This window comes from Melospiza georgiana, chromosome Z (assembly GCF_028018845.1).
Source record: "Melospiza georgiana isolate bMelGeo1 chromosome Z, bMelGeo1.pri, whole genome shotgun sequence".
Classification (NCBI taxonomy): Eukaryota; Metazoa; Chordata; class Aves; order Passeriformes; family Passerellidae; genus Melospiza; species Melospiza georgiana.
In genome coordinates, this window is record NC_080465.1 from 31,855,940 (window position 1) to 31,878,167 (window position 22,228).

Consider the following 22,228-nt stretch of genomic DNA (forward strand, 5'->3'; position numbering starts at 1 on the left):
TAGTCTGTTTTGCCATTTGCTAATCCTTGTAATGAATTCCACTGCCATCTCAGGAATGAGAGAGCTGGCAGTAACTATGCATGGCAAACCTGAATTGATACAGAAGGAAAACAACATTATCCCTCACAGTGTCCTTTCATCCCCAAGCTTCTGTGCCACACTGCAGCAGCTAAACTAAGCAATGGCCTAATTGGAATTAAAATTCAGATGATCAAGCTAAACCTAAAGAAGCACAGACATATGATCAAATGACCATATGGAGGTAAGGTAGGGCTTATCTTCAGCCATGTATGGAAAACTATAGCAAAAATACCTTTAGCCTTCATCATTAGGAATTATTTGTGGTATTTTCAGAGGGGACTTCAATTGAAGAAAGAGACAATGTCATTTAAAAAAATAATTTTATTTTTTCCGTACTTAGTGTTAAAATAATCTGGAATGCAATTGAGCTTGACAGAAAGCAGAAACCAGCAGTTCTACCAGTAATATTTAGACACTACTGCAGTTCTTTAAGTTTTGAGAAATTTCATCCATTTTGGATACAAAAGCAAAACTCCCCATACAGTAAGAAATGTAAAATTACAAGTCTAAATCTCATCAGGCACAAAACTGAAGTTTCCCTGAGAAGATGTAATTACAAACTAGTGTATAAACTTCCTATCACAATATCAGGGTGCTTTCAGAATACAAAAGATTTGAATTCTTCAATACTCCATGCCGAAGACAAAATTTTCAGGAGGATTAAGAATTACATGTAACAGAACTGCAGCAAACAGATCTAAGTAAAATGATAACAGCTGGCTTTGCATATCCCCTTTTGCATAGCTTTTAGATAACTTCTAACATTATATTCCTGAGATCTTTTAGTATTCAGTATGAAGTGCAGTCCAGCTGCTTTGTACCCCATCCCTTCATCTTTCTCTTCCAGTTAGCATTCATTAAATTCATGGAAAAAAATAATAGAGAATAACCATGAACAACATGCATTTTGTATGCCTTGAATCAGTTTAACCAAAGGAAGTCCATTAATTATACCTTCTAGATCATAAATATTCCCAATAGTTTCGTGCTGACTTTATATCTAAAGCTCCAAACTTCAGTGTGCCACAAGGCATACTCAAGACAGGGTTTCTCCCTCTCGTCCATGGACGAGGCAGGGCATGAGCAGCACCAGACCAACATGGTGAGAGTCATTATACCCATTTATCAGCATCACCACGACTGCTGTAACACGTTAAAGTACGTAGCAGTAGAGTATCTGTACTTATGTTTCCCAGCTGGAGCACACATCTCAGTTCTTCTGCAGATACAGAGCTTTGTGTCGCAAATACTCTTCCAAGCATTTCACTGCAAAAGGGTCGACATCAGTGTCAAACTTATTAGCAAACAAGTGGTGGTTCCGTAGCATCCAGTTCAAGTCCCCTGCTCCAAAAACACACACGGAGCGAATGTGAACTCCACTGCACGGTGGGTAGGGCGCACCTTTGGACACATCACCTTCAAAGTACTGCCACTTGACAAACCTGGCCAGGGCATTCATGTCGGAAACGTCGTACTTGTCACTGGAAGAAAACGCGCCTGGGACTTCAGGGATTCTCTGAATTGTTGCCCACAGGTACTCATCTGGGCTGTAAGTATCTTTCGCCCACTCAATGAACTTCAGTATTTTGCTGTTTTCTAGTACATATTCTACAAAGCTCCTGCTAACTACAAAATAGGCACTGCCAGAAAAAACTGGAGTACTGAGAGGTGGTAGTTGTTTGTCTATGCCTGTGTTCTTTATTTTACCATCAATAATCTCATGGTGTTTCTTCCACCTTACTTCTTTGTAAACAGGCATTTTTTCTGTTTCCAAGCTGTTTTCACCCTTAAGGGCTTTTAATTTCTCTACTATTTCCTTGTTGGTCTTTATAGGAAAGTCCATACCACATAGGTTTATTAGGTATTTCCAGTTTGAACTTCTTCTATGGAGATCTTTCATGCAGTTAATGTCTGCCTGCACTCTGCTCCACGAAGCATATACCACACTCTCTAACTGGCTGGAAATAAAGACATTATCAAAACATGACACTATTCCCTTCACAGCAGCAAAAAAGGATTCTGGAGACTTTTTGTCTACATGAATGCAGTAAAAATTCTGTGGAGCATAGATTGATCTTAGAAGTCTATCAAGCATCTCAATTTTGTGATAAACCACTATTGAGTAAGCAATTGGAAATTCTGCTTCTTCGTTACTGAGAGGTTCCATAATGTATTTCCTAGTTTTGGTGAAGGAGGCACAGTCTGCAGTCATGTTAATATAATCATCTGTTGTTAGTCTAGGGCGCCTCTTAAATGACACTGATAATGCCTCAAGCTGTACCTTTTGTATTTCTTCTATATCCCCCTCAATAATCTTGGTGCAGTTAACATCGCTAATAGGATCTTCTTTTGTTAGCTCCAGATGTCTCCGGTTTAGGAAGTCTTCCTTCTGGTTAACTTTCAAAACTGAAATTATTACTAAAATGAGAGTTAGACCCAAGAAAAGCCTGAAGCGTGAGTTGTAGCAAAACCGTAATTTCCTCTTCAGCATTTCAAATACCAGGTAGCTTTGCAGGGCTAAAGAAAATGTCTTCTTTTCTCTTCATAGGGCTTCAACAGCTTCAGAAAAAAATTCTGTTTCTCAGGAATTTGGCAAGTTTTTCAGGGAAATGGAAGGAAAAATCCTAAACAAAATGGAATATGATAGTCATTGTTAGACTAAAAGGTTTATTTAAAAAATTAGTGATTAATAATTACACTTTTATTTAGTGACAGTAGAAAGCTAAATAGTTCAGCCAAAAATGTCCTGTTGAAAATTAAAAATTAATGAATAAATTTTTAATAGAAAAACACTGAGAAAAGCATACAGTTTTCATAAAACTTCCACAGTACTAACACTAAAAACTGAAGTTCAGTAAGAAAACAGAGCTGATTTACCTGCATTTAAAACAAAATTGAAGTCAGATACACTACTGAGAAGCAAGTATTTCTTGTAAATTCATGCTTTAGAGCTTGACAAGAATGTTTAATGCCCACTTCAGGGTTGACGTACATTTCCTTATCATTAAGACTTACCACTCACTTCCTGGATGGCAGTCATGCTTTAGTTCTCACTGGCAAAGAAGTCCCTGCAGCCTTTCAAGATCTTAATGTGAGACAGTCTCTTCAACATCCTTCATACGAGCTTAGAAACACCACCAGGGAAGAGCTGATGAGAAGGGCGAGGGAAAAAAATTACTACAGCAGGGCACCTGAGTTTTCAGAGTTGTGAGAAAAACTGTTACTGAATTGCTGAAATAGGTTTATAAGGTAAAAGGCAATACTTACCACCTGGATCTCAAGATGATTTTTATCAAGTCACTGCAAGTGCACTAATCTAAGTGCACAGCAGTATTGCATTACCATCATTTAAACACAATTGTTTTTAATATTCAGCAATTACTTTTATGTGGAGGCATGCTACAATGCTGAATTGCAACAAGATTTCTGGCCAACTTTATTTTCTACTTTACTGCACAAGCACTAGATAATTTTTGTTTGTTAGTTCTGTTACTCTTGAAGTACCTTTTTTTCTGTTTCAGTACTCTGTGAATAGAATCATTGCAGTTGTGCAGCAGCTGCAGCTGTAGCTGTTGGGAAAGCTGCACTCTAGAACTGTATCACAGAACTCAGTCTTGTTTTTTTTCTTTTTTTGAAGGTACTATCTCATACAGGTAAAATGATCAAGAACAGGATATCCTTAAATAACTTACACTGCTACTCAGATGCCACTTCTAATCACAAATTCACTGCCTAATAATTTAGTGCAGGTTTAAATTTCAAAACAGCTCCTAACTGCAAAAGCCCACACAGTTTACAGAGAATGTCTTCCAAAACATAAATCTGTAAGTTTATAAAATATAAAGTACTTGAGAGATACAAGGCTTCTTACACTTTTACTACTTTCAAGAAAAAAGACAGTGCCTCAGAATAACTTTTTTAATAGCCCTAAGAATAACAGCTATTCATAAAAACTGGGAAGAAACTCTGTTTAAGAAAAATAAGTGTGTATTGTGTCCACTGCTCCACTGCTTTGCCATAGGCTGTTCAGTGTTAAAAATTTCCTTTTCCCCCCTATTTTCTTTAAGCTATCCCAGTATAATTTTAAGTTTTAATTGCTAAACTGTGGCTCGTAAGCTGCTACTTGCAGATCTCAGGTGCATTTGAGAAACTGAGGCATGGCATAACAGAGTTTTTAATCAGTAATGCTGTAGAGTAATACACTACACATTGGTCCACCTCTTTGCCCATGACACTGCAAACTGACTGGGCAAAGCGGCAGGTGGGAGGAAGGTGTGGAACACTGCACAAGTGTCTAGCACAGCTATGAGAATCACGAGTCAAATATTTTGTATTGCAAGCCAACAGAGACCACAAACTAGACACAAATTTGTCACTTACAACATCATATCACATAGTTTTATTTACTCTGAAGTGTGCTTAGTTTTCAGAATTACAACTGTAAGTATTTTATCCTGCATTTCTAATTTATTTTAAGGAAGGCGGACATTTGTTCAAAGAGTATTTTTCATGTACAGTGAAGTCAAATTGGAAGAAAATTTAAAACTTAAGGAAAGTAGCCCAGTGAGCTAGCATGCAATTACAGCGGAAAGCACAGAGAGGGAAATTTTAACAATGAGGTCTTGCACTTTGAATAAAAAAAATTTAAAGGAAAATTCCAGAATTCTCTTTTAATCTGCAATGTGACACTGAACCCAACAACATAATTTAGAACATGTTTTAATATGCTTTGTAACTTATCACACACTTTTGTACTTGATGTCCTGCTTGTTTTCACTAGTAAATCTAATCCTCCAAAAATAATATTCATTGCATATTAAATTAACAGAGGAAGGAGACTAAATATGTGATAGTGTCCATTGGGTATATAGTTTCATAGGATGAAGCATGTCATACTGCTTAACCTTCAATTACTGTATTCTGCCTACAAACTTAAAAATTAAGACTTTTCTTCAACTTAAAGTGTACTTCAAATATTTGTGATACTTTAGCTGATAGACATTGGAATCCTTTCTTTAGGCTGTTGGCACTATTATTTTATCCTATTCTTAGTTTCTATAGGAGCACTAGCATTGAGAAATAACACATACTCAAGAAGATTACCAACCCGTCCCTGTTCCAAGGGAGAGAGATGATCTTGATTGAAACTGACCATGGCAGTCTTCACCTTCTAAAATTTTCAAAGAATAAAGCTTGCTAAGAAGTCTTTCCTGCTCCCATTTTAGAATACAACTTAGTTGAGTCTAAGATAAAGAATCCCATTCAGAAAGACCTTGTATACCCAGCTGGGTGCAATTCCTCTATTGTTCAAAGCTCAGAATAATCAGAGCCAGCATTTTCATTATACCAAAATGAGAGACCTGCAAACATTTACACATTAACATGGCTCTTATCTTTATGTGGAATTTTTTTCCCTGTAAATTTCTCTCACTGGCATGCTTCTTCCTCAGACCAATTTTAACAGTACGTTACTATTTGTTTATGCTCACTTTCAAATTCCTAAAATCTGATCATATCCCATTCACAAAAGCTGATCTTTACAGGGTAAGATTTGCTGTCTTTCATCTATAATACATCTAATACACTTACTGAGCCTAGAACACTCAATTGTTTAAGACTGCATTCAGTTGATCTTTTAACATGACTAAAGCTTTACCTCTGCACAGCCTTAGTGCACACACGAGAGAATTACCTTGTCAGAGGCAGCACTCTCCATTGTGGGAGAGGTGGAGGACGGTTTGCAAGACTATGGAGGAAATGCTTTATTTGGCAGCCTTCATTTTGCTCTCAAATGAGGTTCAGCTGCAGAATTTACATACGTGGCCCACTTCCTTTTTTTTTTTTTCCTGCTTTCTCCTCAAGTCAAAATCTGTATTTCTGAAACAGTCATCATTAAAAGGGGAAACTTACAGCCGTTGCTGGTAGTTGAGGAAGTTGGTACAAAGGCTGAGTTAGCTGCCCACTTCCCTCTTTCCTGCCAAAATTATTCTTTATTCTGTCTACAAACTGTATGGTATGACTAAACAAAACCAAGGTAATTTCAGCTTGATTTCTAGCAAACAAAAATTCCATAAAGAGCCTAGGTCTTCAAAACAAAAATCGCCCAGAATCTCCAAAACGAAGGAAAAACCCCCACCAAGCAAAACACTTTTACAACAGCGTACCACAGCCTGGAGGGAGACCAGAGCTGGCGTGGAGGTTTTGCGCAGACAGGCCGGAGTGGAGCTGCCGGTCCTGCAGAGGAGGATGCTTGTGAGGGCGCAGGGCCGCTGCGGCAGGCAGGACGCCACAGGCCCCGGCACAGCGCAGCGGCGCGGCCGCCCCTCTGCTCTGGCACCGCCGGGCGCTGCCGGGGGAAGGAGCAGCCCCACTCCCAGCCCCGGGACCCTCGCCCTGCGCCAGGAGCAGCGCAGCAACACACCCAACCAGACGGGCTCTGGGGAGCTCCCAGCCAGCGGGGCCATGGAGATGGATTTGCCGGGAAGTCCTAACACTTTACAAGGCATGCCCAGAATGCTTCAAAGCACACACATCAATTGTAGTTACTACAATTACCACGTTTCCATTCAGATGCAGTTATGCAGAACATTCATTCTGATGAGGAAGTGATTTTCAAAGCAGTAAGCAGCTTGTATAAACACAAACATGCATAAACACAAAGAGAGACTGCAGTGGACTCCAGTGTCATCTGCAAAGATCTGCCAAACACAGGAGTCATTTACTCAGCTCTTCCTAACACCAGGCAGCACAATCTTGAAAGTAGGTATGTCTGTAAATGAATCAAAGAACTCATATTTGTTCTGTTAGGTAGTGTTGAGTCTTGGGTCTTAGTGAAAATGAGAACTGGTCATAAGCCACATAGTTGGCTTACCATAAGCCTTTATGGGACTCCTAATTCTGAAATCATATGCAGCAGGGTTTCATGTGGGCACAGTTGTCTGCAAGTCCTACAACACTCTGCAGGAGCAGATGCTTTTCCCTCAGAGTTGCTCAGGAAAACAATAAAAAAGGGAAAATACACTCCCTTTTTACAGAAAAAAACCCTAACACATTTATAGTGCTTTGTCAACTTGGGAGACAGCTTTAAACAAAACTCCACACGTGACTAGGACTGCTACATCCACCACTACATGGAAATTAAATACTGAGAGTAGCTAAAAGTAGACAACTGTTTTTTCAGAGCTAAAAAAAAAGATGAAAATAAATTCAAACCTCCAGATTATATAAAGATATCATATTCAATAGTTAAGAATCTTACGCTCTAAAATATTTCTGTTTCAAAAAATGAGTAACACTCACATGAACATACACTCTGTGTAGATTGTAAATTGAAAAAGCAGTTGGTTTTACTAGCCTTTCTAGTACTCTCTTATACTACTGTATCACGTAAACCTTCTGCAGAACAGTTCAAAGCCTTATGACTATTTCCAATGTTGTCCATCCTTAGAGGCACCACAGACAGAGCCAAGAGTAAGGAATTTCAGCTCAGGAGAGTAAAGATGTTATGGCAAAGTCATTCAGTGACTAGTTCCTACCTCAAGAAGCCTGTGACTCTTAGTATGGACAGAAAGATAGGTTTTACCTTAAGGTAAACTAACACTGAAAGTATGAATCACAAAACGAAAAATAATGAAATCTTTAAACTAACGTTGGCCAATTTAACATGCCAGAAGAACTGCCAGGTGTTCCTCAAGGTAATTTGTTCACTTTGGCTACTTCAAGGTAAAACCGGCACCTAGTTTTTTCACAGTATTCTAAACTAGGACCTATAGTCACCAGGAAGAGAGCAGTTGCTACTCTCCCCATGCCCACGTAAAAACTTTTGCTCATTGCTGCCTTGTGACAATGCTGTATTTCATAACAAGACACACTGACAGGAAAGGTTATCTATAAAACCTGAAGGGAGGCAGAAGCAAAAAGCTGGCAAATTTTTGAGTACTTGGATCCTTCTTCAAGCACTACATAGAAAATATTCTGAGATTTTTCTTTAGCCCTATGGAGAAGCCAGCATTTTAAAGCCATGCCTACAGTTATAGTTCATCAGAGAGCTAAAGAATCATCAGTGAACTTCCTGTGATATTCCATCACAGTTTTCCAACATGAGGTTTCTGTTTGTTTTATTCAGTTCCTTTAACAGTACCACAATTATCCTATGTATAATAATGCTGCATTTACAAAAAGTGGTGTCTCTGGAGCTATCAAGTAAACCTAACACTGAAAGTTACTTCACTTGTACTACTGGGTAGGATACATTTCTGTGGCACTACATTTTTCATCTTTTCTAAGAATTCTAGGTTGATAGGCATTTTCCACTTTCAGGAGTTTATGAACCAGTGTAAAGGGAGAACTTAATTATGTTGAAATCCAAAGCAAAACTGAGAGTGATTATTAAGAAACCAAAATTAACTCTTTTAATAAGGCTACCAGTGGGTTTTCTAATATGGAAACAAAACTGGAGAGCAGGATTTTGCTCAGTCAACATAGTATTTTCAGCAAATAGACCGTAAATCTTTAGCTTGTATGTTTGCCTTACTTTTGGTTTATGTTAGAAAAGAAGGCAGACTTAGCAAAGGTATTAATCAGGTTTTTTAGCAATTTTTGGCTCTTCTGGCCTCAGGAAGTGAGTATTACTCCACATAACTCAAATTCTGTAGGAAAGGCATATGCTGGTAACTTTTATACAGTATAGGCAGAATAGCTAATCACTGAAGACAGAAAATATTTTCTTTTGTATACACCTACTTTCAGAAGCAATCTAAGTGATCTCCAACTTGAGCTACAAACACTGCACTATTTTCACAAAGATTTTCAAGTTGAAAGACAGAAAAGCTAGATTTTCTGTCCCCTCTTCTCTTAGTACCATTTCTGACTCTCATTCTTGCCAGCTCTGTGGTCAAATACCTCATATTCCATTAAAAATTAAATTTAAAATAGCAGGCTCCAAAATGGTAATTCCCTCCTGCTGCCACTCCTCCTTTTTCCCACAAAGAAGTCCACTTTTCTCAGCAACGCTGAAAGAAGGCAAAGTGCCAGAGCACAACTGAGTCTCCTGTCAGCCTTCTTTCTCGGTCCTCTCACCCAACCTGGGCCACAAAAAACTATTTACAAGCTCCTAAACCGCTTTTTACATTTTTTTTTTATTCTGACCGAAAAGAACTTTTTTCAGCGTTTTCCCAGTCACATTGAGTCAGAGAGAGAGGGAGAGAGAGAAAGCACCACGACCTACGACTGCAACACCTCAGGAGCATCAGAATCCTAAACCCTGTTATCGCTCGTTACTCCCCACCAAGCCACCAGCCTGCCCGGGGCTCCCTGCATGCACGGCCGAGGGAAAAGGCGAGCGGAGGAAGGTCCGAAGGCACACAGGCAGAACGCGGGGAATCAAAACAAACTAAGGAAAAAGAAGGTGTGACAGGGAAAAAGCAAGGGAAGAAGGGGGAAAGCGAAATACGAAGAACGAGGGAAAGAAAGAAAGAAGAAAAAGGACATAAGTGAAGCCAAAATGAGAGGGGAGAGGGAAATGGGGGCGGGGGAGGGGAGTGGGGAGAGAGAGGAGGGGATGGAGGGGATGGAGGGGATGGAGGGAGAGAGAGGGAAAGGGGTAAGGAAAGAAAAAAGAGGTGGGGGAAAAAAGAAGGAAAGAAAGGGGGGGGTGGGGGGGAAAGGACAGAGACACAACAGATGCGTCTCCCTGCCCTCCAGTGTAGCACCTGCCCGACGACACGGCGGCTCCCGGAGTAATACTGCGAGGCTCCGCAGGGTACCGCGCCCGGGAAGAGCGATGCTCCAGACCAGCCCTCGCTGCGCCCGCTCCGGGACCGCTCCCGGTACGCCCCCAGCGCCAGGTGCGGAGCAGCCCAGGGGCAGGCACGGAGCCCGGCCACCTCCCCGGCGGGCGCGGCCCCGGCCGGCCTCCGGCTGCTGCCCCGGGCTGCGGTCCCCGCCCGGCCCCGCGCCCCTCCCGGCACCCCCGCGCGGGTCCGGCCGGCCCGGCCCTCCGCGGCGCCGCGCCCAGCCTCCCGCCCCTGCCTCCCCGCCCGGCCCCGAGCTCACCCACACGGAGCTCTTGGCAGCGCTTGTTTGTCCTTCTTGTTGCTTTCCTCAACGCTGCGGTACCGGTAACGTTGGAACGCTCGTAGGACCAACTCCTCTGCGGCTCATGGGATCGAAGGGCTGTCTCGTGTTCCCAGCCCCAAACGACCGCGCAGCCAGCACCGTGTGGTGCCCGGGGGCGCTGGGCGGGCTCGGGGTGGCTGTAGCAGCCTGGCTGAGCGAGGGGCCCGCGGGACCGGGGCTCCTGCGGCGGCACCGCGCGGCCCGAGAGTCGCCTGGTGCTGCATGTGGGCTTGGAAGAGCTCTGTGAGGGAACATGGAGCGACGGAAGAGAAGGTGGGGGGGAAGGGGAGCAGACATGGCTGGGAAGAGGTGCATCAAACTTGCTGCGGTGAAGAGTAAGACGTGTCTAGGCAGATTGTGAAGAAATCTCAGCTTTCTTGTTCGCTTTGTCACTTCAAATATCTGTCTGACGATAAACGTAGTCCACAGGGTTTGGAGAGAGAGCTGTGAAAGATGAAGGTGGAGCTTAGGGGAAAGGCCCTTATTATTTTAGCGAAGTACTTTGAAAGAAAACAGAAAATTAAATTTCAAGGAAATAGAAAGTTCAAAGAGAGCGTGTGCCTCATTGAAAAACCCCAAGTAGTGCAGCCTGCAGCAGTTTGAACAGTGCTTACAGAACTCCCCAAAAATCCTTGTACATCAGCATTATCTGGCGTGCAGCTTCATTTGGCAGCTGGAGACACCCTTAATGGAATTGTCTCCTGGCCATTTCTCATTGCAATCGTGAGATTGTACTGAGAGGTCTCGCATCTACACTGATCAAGAGACAGAAAGCTAACCAGAAAATGAGATTAGCTTTCTGGGCTCTTACTAGTTCACACTGCCAGCAGAAGAGGGAATTGTGTCCACACATCAGATCCATCCACATGGATCAGACAGCTTATTTTAGGAATGGACTGCAAGATCTCAAATTATCATCATGTCAAGATAATCTTTAATGTATACACATATATATATGCATGCTGGGTAAAGAATTAGTTTGTAGCTGTATGCCAGCTTGGCAGTTCTCCCTTTTTCCCCTTTTCCTGACAGATGGGGGTGGGGGGAAAGCTGGTGTTCTAGTGTGTCTGTTATTTACAGGCCTGAACTTATTGTTCACTTCTGATTGTTCATGGAGGACCATGCCAAATGGCCTTTTATCTTTTATGTTATCATCCAGCAGAGGATGATAAGAGAAGTTTCTAGCAGGAGACAGAAATCTAGGGGAGGGGGCAAGATTTCCTATTAGTTTTCCCCATAAAGAGTAATGTTTTACAATTACTCATAACTTATGGTTATAGACAGTGTTTTGTTTGGCTTCCATGTAAGTGAGAAAAATAAATCATAACATAAATAAATGTAAGTATCTGTTTTCTTGCTAAACTGCCTGCAAAAGATCACAGTTTTGCAACTGCAGTACAAGCAGTAGAGCTGAACACCAGTATTCTTAAGAGAATGAATTCGGTAAGCTTTAGGGGCAGATGTTTGCTCTCACTGTTTTCCATCCGCGGTGCCCTAATTACTTAAAAAGCTACAGATGCAAAGCTGTCTGATGCAGAACCACCAACTAGAGTTGCTATATATTGGTGCACTAACAAAGTACTGTCTAACAAGTACTTCCTATGGAGAGAAAAAAAAGAAGGGCATTAAAGTAATTACTGCGTGTAATTATTTCAGGTAGAGGACTGAAGTTAAGAAGTCTGTTATTCTCTGGTTTTGGCACAGGTAAAATATGGAGTTCATTGACATAATTACAGAGGTTGTGATCCTTGGCTGACCATGCTGGCAGAGACCCATCATCTTTTTAGTGCAGCTTTGTGACATTTCAAGGACTGTGTTTCACTTACGTTTCTGTTATGGATAGTTTTTGTTAGCTGTTCCTGAAAAAAAAAATAGATGAAATGGGTTTGTGCCTGGTTTTTACTCTTCCAACCTTGAGCCTGGAATATGAAGATGACAGGGTCCACAAGCTGCACTTTCTTCCATGTGACGGGCCAGTGACAGATGTGACTGTATGGCAGCTGTAAAACAAAAGAAAAAAGTATGTTGTTCATAATTTGGAATTACTGACAGATAAAACAATAGAAAAAGTGGAACTTAGAGGCAAAATAAAGACAAAAGTGGAAAAAAAGCAAGTTACAAATATGGGAAGTTTAAAATACATAAACGATTTTGCTGTGAATTTTGATTGGTTTGAATGAAATCAGTTTGTGCATGAATATTTGATTGATGAGGTAAGACGAACAACCCAGTGAAAACAAGGACATGCAGACAGCCTTGAGAAAATTCCAAAAATAGTTTTCTGTGCATGGCTAAACTTGCATAGTTACAGTGCAGGAGAATACAGCTTAAATGAATTTTGAATAAGGAGCACAGCTGTCTCACAGATATGCTTTCTAATTTGATATTAGTATCTCGTTTGTAATTTGACTGTCTCGAGGATTTTAGGCTTTTTCTTGGAAAACATAAAGTATACAAAATGTTTCTAAATACCTTAGATTTTTTATGCTGCATAAAAAGTTTAAGTGATAGGGAATTTTTTAAACCTCATGCTTCCTGCTAATTCTTGTAAGTTTACTAGTTTTAAGGAAGTAAATCTTCCTTTCTCGGGAAAGTCAGGCAGCGGTCTAGCATTTTGTAATTAGACCTTCCCTACTAACCTTTGTAAAAAATTACTTGTCTTAATTTTTCTGTCATGTAAGTGTAACCCAAATATCTATTTCTTCTGATAATTCAGACCTAACATTAGAAAGAGGCAAGGTCCTAATATCTATCCACAGACAGACAGAGGACCCTAACCTCAGTTTTGAATCCTGCTAGGGCATGAATGTTTCTTCATAAAGAAAGTGTGATCTTACTGCATTAGCCTTCTCTAAGGAAAGAGTTGCTTCAATCCAGGAATTTTTATTATCTTCTCCATACACAGCCCTAGCAACATTTACCTTTGTTGTAAAGTTTATGAGACATAATGTTCTTGTCCTACATTCCCAATTCTGCTTGCTCCGTACCTGAGTAGGGGGAAAAAGTAATCTTCAATTTGAAGACGAACTCTTGAAGGCTGAGCCTCCACGTAAATTGGGGGTGGGGGCGGAGTGTGCCAAAAATGCGAACACTGTGTGCTGAAGTAAAAGGTCCAAAGAAGATGATTGCAACTGCCAAAACCATTTAAACACAAAATATTGTCTGACAGAAGGAAGACATGTCAATCCATTTATCTTTGTTTGAAAATAAAGAAACCATGTCTAAAGCACATTGTAGTGTGCTTCTCTTTGGAACAAAATGTCTACTGATGTGGGTCAGTATTAATTTGTAGGGACAAGAGGGGCTCATGCTTAAAGTTCATTGGGGAAGGTCATGTTTTCTTCCTCAGACTATGTGTAGTGCATATTGAAAATACTATTTCACTTTATTTGTTGTCTGCTTACACAGAATTCTGATACTGTTTGAGAGGCAAATTTTTCAGGTAAGTTCAAAATAAGTTTAATATGAATAGACTCTGTCAGTACTGCATGATCAAGCACATGCTAGGACAAATTTCTTCCAAGACACTAGTTAGTCACTACTAATTACAGAATCAAAAATAATATAGAGTGGATTGCAACCCTGAGTTGCCAGATTACTGTAAAACATACACTGGGTAAAATAGGGGCCTCTTGTCTTACCACTGTGGTGAGTTTGACCTTGGCTTGCTGCCAGATGCCTACCAGCTCTCTTACTTTTCTTTATTCACAGAATAGGATTAGAAAATAAGATGGAAAAGCTCATGATTGGAATAAAGCCAGAGAGATTGCTCACCTGTTACCATCATGGTCAAAACAGACTCAACATGGGTTGATTAATTTACTGTCAATTAAAAATAGAGTGCAATGGTGAGAGGGAAAAAAAAGGACAAAACTAAAACCACCTTCCCCTTAGTCACTCTGGCTTCCTCTCAGGTTCAGCTTCACCACTTCAATTCTTACTCTTCCTACTTCTTCCCTCCTGTGTGCTGCAGGGGCATGAAGAATGATGATTGTCAATGTCATTGTCATTGTCCCAGAACTGTTCCTCTCTGCCAGTCCTTCATCCTGGTGCTGGTTTTCCCTTTCATGTCCTTCACAAACTGCTCTAGTGTGGGTCCTTTCAATGGACTACTGTCCTTCAGGGACAGACTGCTGCAGCATGGATTCCGCAGCCGGTAGCCAGGTAGCTGCTCCTTCCAGGAGCCTGCCTCCTCCTGAATGAGCTTTCTACTGTCTACAGCTTTCTCCAAAACACACACCCAGCTGCTCCTTATGAGATCTTCCATGGGCTGCCTGTGGTTATCTGTTCAACTGTGGTCATCTGTGGGGGTGCAGGGGGACAGCCTGCTTCACTATGTTCTTCTCCAGGGCCTGCAGAGGAACCTCTGCTCCAGCATCTGAAGCACCTCCCTCCCACTCCTTCATTGCTGGCATTGGTGTCCATAGCGCAGTTTTCCCCATATTTTTCTCACTCTTCTGTTTCACAGCTGCTGTAGAGTGGTTGTTGCACTTTCTGAAATATGTTATCACAGAGGTGCCAGCAGTGTCACTGACAGGTTCAGCGTTGGATAGCAGTGGGTCCATCCTGGAACTGTAAGGAACAAGCTGTGTCACATACAGGGCATCCCCTGAACTGTTCTTGCAGAGGCCTCCCGCCTCATCCCACCAACTTTGCCAAATAAACCAAATTGAACCATTTAGATTATTTTCTGTTACTCTGATCCAGTTAAGAAGTATGACTTGCTGATTTCACTGAAAAGGTGAGAAGCAAGCCGGCTGCTACCATGACTGTTGGGGGAATGAATAACTCCTCCTGCAGACTGCTTTGGCAAGAGTGGTGAAAGCTCACCCTGGTGTAGCCTGGCAAAGACAGTATTTTAAGCAGAAGGAGAATCAGTCAAGGTCCTCCTAAGGCACTAAAAAATGAGAAAAACTTCAACCCTCTGGACTATTTCAAATCTTATTTATCAAAATTATAATTTGTCTTAGAAAGTCCCCTCTCCCAAAGAAATAATAAATCATTACTGATATTATGTATATAACCATAAATAAGTACATACATATATGCAGATCTATGTGTATGTATATGTCAGGAATTCTGAACTAATGTTTGAATTGGTTTAACTTGTTCTTTACATTTTTGAAACATTTCACAGATGTAAGAGCTTGGTCTCACAATTGCTTACAGGTGGTCCAAGTGCAGACTTCTGAAAGGACTGCAGACTGTGTATCTGCAGTGGTCTGCTCAAGCCCTTCCTTTGAGTGTCTGTTGATGGTTTCACAAGTCAGCTTTCCCAGAGAAGTTTGTTTCATTTTTCCTTCTTCACTTCATTGAAGCTGATGCCTTGGGTTTTAGCTTTCAAATTTTTCAGATTCTGTGCTGCCTAGGTGTGTAGCTCTGAGCTTTATATTAAGTGTTAGTAAGTTCTCTTCACAAGGTAGGTAGACAAAACAATCCCTTTCCATCTTGAGACCAAGGACAACCATTAAAAGTTTCAGGCCCAACAGGTATAAACAATAGAGCACTGAAGATAGGAACAAGGAGGATGGAACTTCATAACCTGAAGCTGCAATTAGACAATTAACTATAATATGCAAATGGACCAAAAAAAAAGGTGTGAAACCTTGTGACCGGTTGTCCATTTCCCTGACCATTGTGGGTCCATCTTGGGTGTAGCCCTGGCCAGGCTGTTGTACTGCCCAGGGTGTATCCATTGAGGCCATCTAACAAATACCTACTTTATTCCTTTAACTCTGTCTAGTCTCTGTTCCAGGTTCAGTCTTTCAAGGCATCAAAGCTGTTGTTACAGCTGTATGGTGCGTTGATCTTGACTGGATGCCAGGTGCCCACCAAAGCTGCTCCATTGCTCCCTTTCCTTAGCTGGACGGGGGGGAGAAAATATATAACAAAAAGCTTGTGGGTCGAAGAAGGGCAGGGGGGCATTGCTCAGTAATTACTGTCACAGGCAAAGCACACCCAACTTGAGGAAATAAGTTTATTACTGATCAAATCAGAGTAATGTCATGTTAATGAGAAATAAAACAAATTTAAAAAACACCTTTCCCCTTACCTTCTTCCCATGATCAAATTCACTCCGAGTTTTCTCTGTCTTCCCTCTGCAAGTGAGACAGGGGACAAGGAATGGAGGCCACGGTCAGTTCATGTGTTGTTTCTGCCATTCCTTCCTCCTCAGGGGGAGGATTCCTCACAGTCTGTCCCTGCTCCATTGTAGGATCCCTGCCATGGGAGACAGTCCTCCATAAACTTCTCCATTGTGAGTTCTTCCCCGATCTGCAGTTCTTTACGAACTGCCCCAGCATAGGTCCCTTCCACGGAGCGCAGTCCTTCAGGAACAGACTGCTCCCTGTGGGCCACCTGTGGGGTCCCGAGTCCTGCCAACAAACTTGCTCCAGTGTGGGCCTCTTTCCATGGGGTCACAGCCTCCTTCAGGCATCCATGTGCTCTGGTGTGGGATTCTCCATGGGCCGTAGGCGAGTGTTTGCTCCACCATGGGCTTCCATGGGCTGCAGGGGCACAGCTGCTTCACTGCTGGTATAAGATCTATAGTTAATATGATTTCATGCTATATTGTCTCATATTGCTACTTGTAGACAGGAGAAAAAAAATCTGTATCAACAATTTTTTCCAGCATATCCAAACATAAATGTTAGCTTAGGACCATGAACCTAAAGTTCCTTTAAATGTTATTGGTAAATTCTGCAAAAAACACAGTATTTTTGTTATTTCTGGTTTCGTTTTCAGTTAGATTTTCACTGTATTCTATTGTTATGGGTTCCTTTTTTATAGCATGGTTGCTCTGCTGGCATCAGCCGAAATCAAGATTTCAATTATAAGGATTTTTTTTACTAAAACTTGTTGTGCAGGAAACAGAATGGCCTTCTCTGTCCCTCTGGCAGTCAGTTTGCATATAACATGTTCATAAAAGTACTGTATATGTGATTCCTGAGAAACTGCATGGAAGGATGAAATCCGAACATGTGAATTTTCCAGTGCTCCCATGGGAGTTCTTTTGTATCATGTCAATTGTGGATAAAATTCATAGTCTGATATTTTCCATCCCTGGACTAGGTGCTCCATTCCCTAAGGAAATAATAAACTGTGTATTTCCAAGTGTTGAGAATTGTTAGGATTAATAGCCTTGCATAGCACTTGAAGCTAAGGTACTTGAGGCCTTCGGCTGCAAGATGACTCTGAGAGTAAACCTTTTGATACAGCTAATGCAACCACCAAACTAGGTGAAAGTGGCAGATGCAATCAGAATGCATCTAGGAACCAAGGAAACATTTCTAAGGGAACATCGTAATTTTTCAGAAAAATGTCAGCCCAGCAACCAAAGTATAGCTGGGGTGTGTGGTCTGGAATGAGGGTCCCTCCTTGGACCACACAGCTCAAGCTGCTCAGTATGTCAGATAAAGAAACAAGTTATTTACTCAGCAGATTGGTGGCCTGTCTCCTTCAGGCAGGAACCTAGGGCTGAGCCCTGTTGAGGTGGCATCCGCAAAATTCCTAACATGGACTAGGTGGCAGCTGTATAATTCCCGCAACACAAGACTGCCTTTCACTTGTATATTTAGTAACTTGAATCTATAATAAGAATTGTCCCCTGGTATGTGATTCAGTTCTTTCCTTTTTGGGACTTTACTGTAAGCTCATCACACAGTCATAAAAGCTGCACATTACCATAAATTACAATGAGTTTATTTATACAGCTAGATGCAGTTGCTTGTTGAGTAGTTCCTAGAGTGTACTGCAGCATAAGAGTGTAATTCATTTTTATTAGGAAATTCATTGTTGTCCATAGACTTTTGAAGATGGTGTCAATTCTTGGAAATGGAGAAATTTTATCAAAAAGGTGGATATTTCTGGGATGTGTATTTTATTGTACCTTTATACAGTCTTTCACAGGGCTCTTTCCAAACTTGTCCTGTTGAATTTCTAGACTGCAGTTTCCAAATCTGTCTTGTTTCTGTATGTTCCCAGGAGTTAGTGGTTTGGTTGTTGTTTTGCCCTGCAGGGTACATGTGGAGTCCTAATTACAGACTAGTCAATTTATGTTCTGCATTTCACCACTCCTTTTCTTTTTTTTGTTTTCTTAAGTTTAAATCTGTGTCTTATGTAAATATTTTATTCAGGTTTGCCTGTCTCATGTCTGTCACAGACAAATGCTGAACAAGAAATTCCCTAAGATATTAAGACTGCCTATAAAATTGGGGTCTCTTGTTAGAATTTCCTAAATTTCTTCTTCATACATGATACCTTTTAACAGTTTCATGCTTTCTAAGTCAAGAATACTTAGTACCTTTCCCTAGTACAGTCTGAGGAACATGTACTTTCATTTATATATCAATTAGTAATGTAATTTCAATATCCAGGATAAAACAAGTTTCTTTATGTTGTAGTTTAACCCCAGCTGGGAACCAAACCCCATCTAACTGCTTGCTTACTTCCTTAGAGCATGATAGGGGAGAGGATCAGAAGGGTACAAGTGGGAAAACACAAAGGTTGAGATAAAGACAGTTAATAGGTAACGCAAAAACTGTGCAGATAAGCAAAGCAAAGCCAAGAATTTGCTCCCCTCTTCCCAAGGGCAGGCAGGTGTTCAGCCATTCCCGGCAAAGCAGGGCCCCATTTGAGATATTCAAATGCCATCACTCCAAACATTGCCCCCTTTATTCTTCTTCTCTTGGGTTTATGTTTGGCACGACGCCATGTGAACGGTGGTGTCCCTTGGGTCAGTCGGAGTTAGCTGTCTCAGATGTGCCCCTTCAACTCTTTGTGCCTGCCCAGCCAAATCGCTGAGGGGTGAGGAGCACAAGAGACCTAGACAGACACTGTGTAGGTGCTGCTCACGGAAACACCCCTGAGCTGCCAGCACTGCTTCCAGCACAAATCCGAAACACAGCGCCATGCAACCCAGCGGGAAAAAAAGCAGACTTCTCGCATTTTGGGGTTTTTTATTCCGGCAGCTTCAGTAAACCTTCCTGAGGGATAAAATTCCTGATGGATCTCTCTGGGTTTTTCCATTGATCCTTTTATTTCTAAGCCTTATAGTATCATGTAGTGCTCTGATAAACATAAGTGGTGGTGTTTTGTGGTATAAGTAAATATTTATAAAAAGAAAATAACAACAACAACAAAAAAGCAGTGGGTATTTATCTCTTGAGGATGAGTTACAGGTCAGAACCTTGTCAAAAGAAAAGGTTTAATTTCTTGTTATCAACACAGTACTTAGTTCTCAGTAGCAAAGGAATGAGACTTTTGAAAAAATAGCAAAAATGTGTTTCTAATGCAAACCAAGACAAAAGAGGATGTATGGATTTTCTTGTATCTGTAGTTCCTGAATTAAATAGAGAAGGAAGTTATTTCTTCAGGGAAGTGCTTTTAGGTTTACTGATTAAATGTTCTGCATAGATATAGAGATTGCATTGCTGCAGTCATTGACATTAGTGTCCAAATCTTTTGCAACTTTTTCTTCTTGCAGCCACGTCCTGAATAATATTTCAAGATATGATCAAGAAAATTGATGGTCTGAACAAAAAATATAGAAATATTAATTTAGATCTCAGAACGAGGTCCAAGGTTGACAGTTTTGCTTCTTTGGTATACTGCTGCTGGTTTCTGTATGAAGTAGTGTACCGACAGACAATTCTGGGAAACTGGTCTGGTGCTCTCACAAAAATAAAGACACAAGCATGTATCATTGATCCTATTACTCCTTTCGTATATACACATGGCAAGAGCTATGTTCAAAGAAAAAAAGATTTTAAGAAATCCTCATTCTCCCACAGCAAAATATTGCATTGCACATTCTAATTGTGAAGAGTCATAAAATGAAGTACCAGATGGTTCATGCTGAACATATTAAGGATTTGGTAATAAAGCAAGTACATGTTATAGGATCTTTTCTGTGTCAGTCATGATTCTTCAGAAACTGGTTCAGGATCAAAAGTTGATTGAATAAAAATCACTATATATAATACCAAATAATGCACAGGAAATAATTACCTTAGCTTTGGAATTTATGAATAAAAATCACTTAGTTTTTTACCAGTTTGAAACTGAAAAATCCATATTCCTGGGAAACATGTACATGGACAAATAGCCCACAGGAGCAAAACTGATGTGGTTTCATTATGATGAAAAAAATGAAAAGTGAAAAAGTAAAGTATAAAGGCAGGTACTCCTGTAATTTATTTTGCCTTACACTATTATTGTTCAATTGATTTTTTAAAAATCTACTGATTATTTAAACTAATCTACTGATTATTTATCTGAAATCAGAATTAGCTTGATCTTTAAGTACCCTTATGTCCGTTGATGCAATGTTTTTGGATTTCAGTAAAGCTTTCAATGCTTTCTCCTAGAGTATCCTTCTGGACAAAATGTGCAGCCCACAGCTGAATAAACCCATCATGGGATGGGTGAGCACCTGGCTCACAGGTTGGTGAGGCCCACAGAGGGTTCAAGTGAATTGAGTGACATCAGACTGGGAACCTGTCACTGGTGGGGTTGCACAGGGTGCCGTCCTTGGCCCTGTGCTCTTCAGCATCTTCATAAATTACTTGGATGTAAGACTGGAAGGAACATTGGCCAAGTTCCCAGATGGTACAAAACTAGTAGGAGGTGTTGACTCCCCCAGGGGCAAGGAGACCTTGCAGAAAGAGCTCAACAAATCAGGGGTCCGAGCAATCACTAACCATATAAAGTTCAACAAGAGAAAGTGCTGGATTCTGCATCTGGGACAGGGCAGCCCTGGATGTATGGACAGACTGGGAATGAGATGCTGTAATGAAAAGGGACCTGGGGGTCCTGGCAAGTTGAACATGGGTCAGCAGTGCCCTGGCAGCCAGGAGGGCCAACCCTGTCCTGGGGTGCATCAGGCACAGCATCACAGCTGGGCAAGGGAGGGGATTGTCCTGCTCTGCTCTGAGCTGGGGTGGCCTCACCTCCAGTGCTGGGGGCAGTTTTTGGTATTACAATACAAGAAAGACGTGAAACTGTTAGAGAGTGTCCAAAGAAGGGTCACAAAGATGGTTGAAGGGCCTTGAGGGGAAGCTGTATAAGGAGCAGATGAGGTCACTTGGTCTATTCAGCCTGGAGGAGACTTGAGGACAGATTTCTTTGCAGGCTACAACTTCTTCCTGAGAGGAAGAGGCCAGGCATGAGCTCTTCTCTGTGGACCCAAAGGAATGGCCTGAAGCTGTGTCCAGGGAGATTTAGGCTGGATAGCAAGAAAAGATTCTTCACCCAGACAGTGGCTGAGCACTGGAACAGGCTCCCCAGGGAAATGGTCACAGCCCCATGCTTTACAAAATTTGCTTGTTTCTTTGTTTCTAAATTCAACATTCTGGAGGATTTTGAGTTGTTGATTCAGGAGTGATGTGGAGAGTGAGGTGTCAGAAACAGGGAAGTGTGGTGGACTGGAAGACTAGAAAAAGTGCAACTGCATTTGCTGATGCTGTGTGTTATTTCACAGCTTCTCAAAGATTCTTCAAAATATATCAAACTTCTGGGTAATTTGGTATTAAGTCAGCAAGTCTGCTGACAATACTAAGCTATGTGGTGTTATCAACACACCAGAGGGCAGGGATTCCATCCACAGGGACTTTGATAGGCTTGGGGTGGGCCCATGCAAACCTTATGAAGTTTAACAAGGCCAAGCACAATATCCTGCATTTGGATCAGGGCAATCCTAAGCACAAATACAGGCTGGGAGGAGGAGAATGGATTGACAGCAGCCCAGAGAAAAACTTGGGTGTGTTGGCTGACAAGAAACTGTAAGTGACATAGCCACATGTGCTTGCAGCCCCAAAAGCCAACTGCATCCTGGGCTACAAAAAAAGCAGCATGGCCAGCAGGGCAAGGCGGGGGATTCTGCACCCCTCCTCTGCTCTCATGAGACCTCACTTGGGGTGCTGCATCCAGCTCTGGGGCCTCCAGCATATGGTCCTTTTGTAGCAAATGCAAGGGGGGCACTTAGATGATCAAAGGGCTGCAGCACCTCTCCTGTGAATGACAGGCTGGGAGA

At 41.6% G+C, this 22,228-nt stretch overlaps 1 protein-coding gene across 1 annotated transcript; it reads right to left on the reverse strand.

Annotated features, from left to right (window-relative positions):
* Positions 1-413: 413 nt before the first annotated feature.
* GCNT1 (glucosaminyl (N-acetyl) transferase 1) lies at positions 414-2,624 on the reverse strand. Its single transcript, XM_058044054.1, has one exon. It carries the CDS (start codon positions 2,570-2,572, stop codon positions 1,292-1,294), a length of 1,281 nt encoding a protein of 426 aa, XP_057900037.1. The 5' UTR covers positions 2,573-2,624; the 3' UTR covers positions 414-1,291.
* Between the last annotated feature and the right edge of the window lie 19,604 nt (positions 2,625-22,228).

Coding starts and splice junctions, on each gene's coding strand:
- GCNT1 (XM_058044054.1), bottom strand. CDS start 2,572: ATGCTGAAGAGGAAATTACGGTTTTGCTACAACTCACGCTTCAGGCTT.